The sequence below is a fragment of the Apus apus genome, chromosome 1 (genome assembly GCF_020740795.1).
Source record: "Apus apus isolate bApuApu2 chromosome 1, bApuApu2.pri.cur, whole genome shotgun sequence".
Lineage (NCBI taxonomy): Eukaryota > Metazoa > Chordata > Aves > Apodiformes > Apodidae > Apus > Apus apus.
In genome coordinates, this window is record NC_067282.1 from 53844862 (window position 1) to 53851615 (window position 6754).

Sequence of the window (6754 nt, forward strand, 5' to 3'; positions counted from 1 at the left end):
TTCTACTATAGACAAGCCACAGACTTAAGGAAGTCTTTATAAATATCTTTAAGAAAGGCCTGACCACTGTCACATGGGAGTGAAAGTTGTTGGCTACACATATAGTGAGATCTGGTAGAACAGGGCATCAAATCAAAGGCTTATTAGCAGAGGTTACCAGTAGTCAATGTAATTAATAACAACTGCAGTGGTTCCCAAAACAGAGTGAAGAGCTCTCACAATCACTGCTCACATGTGGAGTCCCATCTGCAATTCATCAGGAAGCCAGTAGGCTTTTTGGAACTTACAGGACTTATTTGGTACTTCAAAATGTATGTACTTGCTATGCATTAGGAAAGCCAGTCCTCTCATTCTGTATCAATGCAGGTTATTAATAGTTACCAGTGGTCTAAGAAACAAGGATCTGCAGTAACTCTCTTAGTGAGTTTGTTACGGTCATCAGGATGGATGTGGGTAGAGGCACAGGTAACCACTGACAGGGCAAATGCTGAGGAAAAAGCCATCGGCATTCCCAGGTGCAGGAGTACCTCTCATTCTTTCATTTTGTCAGCCATGGGGGACTAGCTCATCTGATCACAGTCCCACATGTCCCAGAACAATTATTGCTTTACTTTAATTAACTCATGTATTTCAATCCAAGCCACAGCTCAGAGAAGTGTATCCATATAACTATGAGATGCCTTAAGTGTTCCGTGTCAGCACAGTTCTAACCAGCTTGTTTCTCTTGTTAACTCAGTGGTACATAAGGAACAAAAGATGGTGGGAGTAAAACCCCGTGTAACATTGCATATTATATAAAAAGGTTTCAGGAGAGATGAAGAAGTATGAAACTTCACTGTGCATGATCTTCTGAAAAAACATGACAAGTACCTCACCTGTGATCCTTTCCATCCCCTGTTGTAGTCCAAATGAACACAGTTCTACCACCCATGATAAATTCTAGCAAGAGAGCTGGCTGAACCGTTTCTTCCCCTCTTCTCCTTCCCCCAGAACACATTGATTCCCAGCTGATACAGAAATCATTGACTCTGAATCTCCTCCGTTTACCTTCTAGAAAGGTAAAATGCTTCTTTCCACAAAAAAATAAAATATACTCTGTTTATGAGATGGTCATAGAGATTTACCAAACTCTTAACTACTCCCAAAAGTTTCACAGAGCAAACATACCTAGATGCTGCCATATATGGGACACACAATAAGAGGAGGTTTTCATGTTCCAGGAACCACTGCATTAATGTGTTCATCTTCTGGCCATGGCAAGTAACAGACCAACACTGAAACTTTGTCTTCTACTTGATACATGTCATTTCTTATAGGTAACAGAGAACTTAGGGATGACATAGAGATAGGGCAGGAGCTGCGTCCAAGATTCGTGGCAACACATGACCAGAGTTTTCTTATAAGTTGTCAGAAAGCCCTCAATTATATGTTGAACTTCGTGAGATCCGAGTTAGGTTTGGAGGCAGCTACGTTTATCCAAAAGGAGGTTCATAAGGTGCAAGCAAAAGCTTTGCCAAATTGATGTCTTACAAAGTTTAGTTCTAAATCTCTTTGGTCTCTCCACAGTCACCTGGAAACGTACTGCATTAGATATTCCTAATGCATACCTTGAGTTTCCTCATTTGTTGTTTGGTTTTTTTTATTCAGCTCCTGACCTGTGAAAATTACTGTTCTTTGTCAACCCTGCCTTATCACTTCCCTTGCCTGCAGGCTGAATCTTTGTATCACTTGGGGCTGACCATGCTCAATTCTCTTTTTTCCAAGATTACAATTTTTTTCTGTTCCCTTCTGGAATTTTAATTAATTAATTAATTAATTAATTAAAACAACCTGGTAACTTTCTGTAATTTTAATTCCCTTCCAGCTATTTTCTGTCTGTACCAAAAGCCCTTTCCCTTCCATTCTGAAAGCACTTTAGGGCATATTGAAATTCAAAGTAGAGCTGTTAAGGCCTGAACTCAGCATGGCCTGCATCTTGCATAAGTAGTTGTTATGTTTTTAAAGATGTTACTAGTGTTTTAACAGAGCATTAAATGTGAATTTATTGCATTCAAGGACTGTGTGGTTCCTGAGGGATTCAGCAAATTGCACAGTACTGGTCTTGCATCATTCAGCTTGGAGAAGGTGGCCTGCTACAAGGGATAGAGATGGGCAAGTGACAGCTTAGTGGGCTCTGTGGGCAGCTCCAATGGCTAGGCAGAGAGAAGAGGAGCTAGCTGGGTCTGCCACCTTTCTGTTGCTCTGCTCTCACAGAGCTATCCAGAAGGAAACACCTTTGAGTCTTTCCTCACTTGTTAGTCACCACAAGGACACTTAGCTAGTCTGCATGATGATCCAAATGGGTAAAGTTGCCTGTTCACCTTCCTTCCTTGTGTCCTCCCTGACAGAGGCACACAGCCACCAGGCTGAGGGAAGCCAAAGGTTGTGCAAACACAAACGCCTCTGCTGTGCAGTGCTTTGCTGCCTTCACAGCTGTGCAGCTTAGGCCAGCCCAAGCACTGTTACAGCTCGCAGACCCTACGGGTGGGTGAGTGCCAAAGTCACCCTGTTTCTCACCGGGCTTCGCCCTCAGCCTGTTTGCTGTGTTGCTGCAGGGAAGACAGCACTGGGTAAGGACAGCAGAATATTTGCTGCGTTGCTGAGAAGAGGGGCAGCATCTTTGGCCCACAGAGCCACAATTGTCCTCCATTCCCCCACATCTCAACCCACCCGGGTTACTTGTACCCGTGCATTGTGACCCAAAGGCTGTACCCACCAGCTGTGGCTCTGCCCCCCAGCTGCTCCTTCTCCCCACTCCTCCATCAGCCTTTACCTGGGGGGCCTGTCACTTCCCAGGACAGGTCTGGCATGTCTGGCTCACCTGATGGCAGGATCCTTTTGCATCTTTCTGAAAAGGCTCCCAATGAATGATTCATATGGTTCCATGGTGAGCGAGAGCCACAGCCAGCAAGTGCAGTGGATGCAAACCCAAGCCTCGCACCACACACCCACCTCCCATTCACCCTGCCAGCTTCCTTAAGAACAGACCTTTGGTCCCACAGTTGAACTACTGGAAGTCTAAGTACAGGCTGGAAGCTTGAGATTATTGAGAAAATTAGCCCAAAAGAAAATTTAGATCTATGACTAAATTAATCCCCAGATTAACACTATCAAAGCAAATGGTGTTTATAGAGTGTCTTGTTTTCTTTATATTAATGCAAGAGAAAATCAAAAGAATGCTAAAGGCAAATTTCATCTAGCAGAATTGGAAAAGAGAGCATGGGGACAAAGCTGTAATTACTGGTATTTGCTATCTGTTGAGACCTGTGGGTGGAAAGAGAGGCAGTGAATAGAGTATATTCAATGGCATTAAAATCGGTTTCTTTTTCTGGACTTTAGCTCAACGCTGCAAATTAGCAGGGAGAAAATAAGCCTCAGAGTGAGCAGGCAGAGAAGCCAACTTCTTCATGTTACTCTTTGCTGTTGGAAAGAAAAAGCATTTTTTTCCTTCAAGATTTCAAATTCCTAGCAACCCAAACTACAGCTGCATGCTGACAAGAAGAGAACGTACGGCAGACCTCCAGTGGTTCAGTGTTCATGTGTCCAGACACACACCATTATCCTGGTTTCCTATCTAAACATGTTGTTTTAATGAAGAGAGGACAGGCAAGCTGTTGAATTAACTCACACTTTCAAAAAAGACATTGAGATTGATCACACTCCAACTTAGGCACCTGGCTTCAGAGCATCTTGTGTACAGTCAGTGAGAGGGAGAACACCCTCCCTATCGTTATTCTGGACCACGAGAGATCAGAATTGGCATTGCTAGGTGCCCATCCCTTCCTGCAAACTATTGCAGATACTTAGGATCACTGTGCTCCTAAGTCAGCCATTTCACAGAACTAGGAAGGATGATCCCAGACCTTAACATATCTCTACTTATCACTTTTATCTTTGAAGCAAGAGCTGTCATTTGACTGAATGCCTACAGAAAGTTAGGCACAATTAAAACATGTTTTTCTTCCAGTGAAAAAAATATATCTTACAGTTCAAGATCACTGTGTAGACCTGAATTATTCTAAAGTATCATGTCATAAAATGTTTACTTAATTCCCTTTATTTTCACAACAGTTAATAAATGAAATTGTTTGAAGCTGCATTTTTTCTGTAAAGGTGTAAAAGTGTAAATTAAAATAGCTGAGATGTAGCTAAGATGAGAAGTGATGCATCGTGATTAATAGTGATACTGGTAATAATAATAATGTTGTTGTTGGGGTGATGTAGGGTTGATTGGTTACTCAGTAAACAAGACATTTTATTTGAAGCACCTACCACTGAGTATCTTTCCATTCCATTATTCTCCAAACCCACCTAAAATACTGCAAGCTATAGTAGGAAATCCTATTTAGAATAAAATAATAGTTTTAGCTATTAGGGTTTTAATGGCCTTAATACAGTCTGTTCTCACATGGAACAATATTGATTCGTATTAGGTTACTATTTAAGGTGGATTTTTGTCTTAACTGTTCTAGAATGCAATTTAGTGTCCAATACTGCTTCATCAAGCTAGATACTTCACTGGAGCAACACATTCCCCAAACATTTTTGTGAATGGCTTGTATTTTCACTTTACTTATTTGAGTCCTCTATGTAGTGATTGCCAAGCCTTAAATGAAAAGCAGAAAGCAATAAACAGCCTGTTCTGCTCTGCTCTGCACCTCTCTCCCTGGGCATGCACAGCCACACATGCCACTCTCAAGTCTCAGGCCAGCCTGTGATCCTGTATCGATTGCAGCAGGACATTAAAAGAGTGTGCAGAGCTTCACAGAGATGCCTCATGCAACACCAGGGCCAGGCTTTCCATTCTGAATCCTTCAGGGAAGGGCCTGCATCTTTGTGTTTTTCAGTCAAAGTGCTGTCAGAATTACAAATATGTTTTTTTTCCTCTGTCTGCTGAGCTTTGGCATGTCTTGGTGTAAAGTGTTTTATCTTCAAAATCCTACCTTAGCAACACGTATGTGGATTAAAGCATCCAAAGAAACAAGTCAGGTTTGGCCCTATTTTGACATGTGTCTTCTGATTAAGCTTTAACCATGTTTCATAGTTAATTATTTTAAACTTGCCACTATTGGTACCAACACAAAATCCCCAGAAATACAAAGTGACTTCTGAAACCTGCCCTGGCTCTTGGATTGCCACCACTGAGGCACACTGGCTAGTTCTGCATCTGCTCAGGGAAACTCCCTGTTTGCAGTGCTCAGGTGGACTCCAAAGCAGATTTGGGCAATATTATCACACCAGCCACTTCTTTTTTCATCTTGCACCCCAGCCCCTGGCTCCAAGCACAGGCCCAGCCTATCTTCAGCACCACAGACCTGATGGAAAGGTGCAACAGCACAACCTCCACACACCTCCAAGTCAGGGAAACCTCCTTCCACTCCCCCCAAGTGCCTACCACTGTTTCCTGGCAAAGACAACACTTCTGGCTTTGCCCTCCAGCCACAGACAGTTTGGGCCAGCCCTGGCACTGGAGGGTGATGCTGGATGTGGGGAGCAGAGCTGCCCCCCCAGGCATGGTGACTGCCAGCCCCCCTGGGCCGGCATACACAGCCTCACTACTCTTGGCCCTCAGTGTTTGCCAGCTGGAGAGGCTGAAACAGGCAGGCTGCACACTGGGCTTCTCTCTTTTTTGCCTCCTTTCTGGAGCACTCGGCACCCACTGCAGTTCTTTGAATGCATTTGCCCCTTCTCACTTAGTTTGCCTCCTCAAACTCATTCAGGATTCCTGTGGGAGCTGATGTTTCTTGGCGAATGGATGTGATTGTAAAGAAAAAGATGAGCCAACTACAATTTCCAGAGGTCCGCTCAGGAAGTTTATATTCTCTCTTTTCCAGGGAGCATTTACTTTCCAGGGGAGCATGATCGACATGCCATTACTGAAGCAGGCACAGAACATTGTTACGCTTGCCACAGCCATCAAGAAAAAATGAGCTGGTAAATGAAGCTCTCACCATGGGGGCTCCAGTAGCTGTTTTAAAAGATGACTATAATACTTGGGGGGGGGGGGGGAATAATAAAATTAAAGACATCAAGCTTAAGCAGAAATTCATTTCCATTTTGCAGATCTGTCATAGTTTGCTTGCCAGGATTGCTAATTAGTAAAACTGTTCCTGACTCCAACCGCTGCTCCCTCCTGCAGGGCCCACGGACGAAGTTACGTCACCAGCTGTGTGACATCACGGTAGTTACTACAAACGCAAGATTATGACTTCACTGGAGGAGAAAGGCAAAGCATAAGCTGTGAGCTCTGTTGGAAGAGCAGAGGGAAACTGAGTCAGTCGCTTCTATTTGTGTCTACGCTTCTTCCCGCCCTGGTGCAGAACTCCTGTCAGAAGGGGCAAAGTCTCAAATAATTACGTACTGGTTGAAATAATTGTGGTGAAAATCATTACCCTGTGCAGGCTTCGCATCTGTCCCGCCCCCATCCCCCTCCCCCTTCTATAAATGTACAACAGCCATTAAAAATATTGCTCTCACAATGCAGGACTCTTGACTTTCTTCTCCTTTTTTTAAGCATTCCCTATTCAGAGCATTTCCTCCTGGAAACGTCCAGCCCGGGGAAGGGTTGGGCGGCAATAAACTTGTAGTTTTTGGAGACACAATGCAGCAGAACTTGTGCATATGGTCTCGAGTCAGATTTACATCACATTAGGGATACGGCTACAGGTCATGTGGGCCGTGTGGTTAACGGGCTTAGTAAAGCTGTTTTGAAGAG

At 43.7% G+C, this 6754-nt stretch overlaps 1 protein-coding gene across 3 annotated transcripts in view; it reads left to right on the forward strand.

The window, feature by feature from the left end:
- CLYBL (citramalyl-CoA lyase) overlaps window positions 1-6518 on the forward strand; it is a 169004-nt gene extending 162486 nt beyond the window's left edge. For 2 of the 3 annotated variants that reach the window (XM_051616243.1, XM_051616262.1), the window contains 2 exons: window positions 5874-5973; window positions 6179-6518. In XM_051616243.1, coding sequence (XP_051472203.1) covers window positions 5874-5969 — 96 coding nt within the window. In that variant the 3' untranslated portion in view covers window positions 5970-5973; window positions 6179-6518. Of the gene's footprint in view, window positions 1-5873; window positions 5974-6102 lie in introns of all 3 variants that reach the window. The other variant, XM_051616251.1, reaches the window with a different exon arrangement.
- The last annotated feature ends 236 nt before the right edge of the window (window positions 6519-6754 follow it).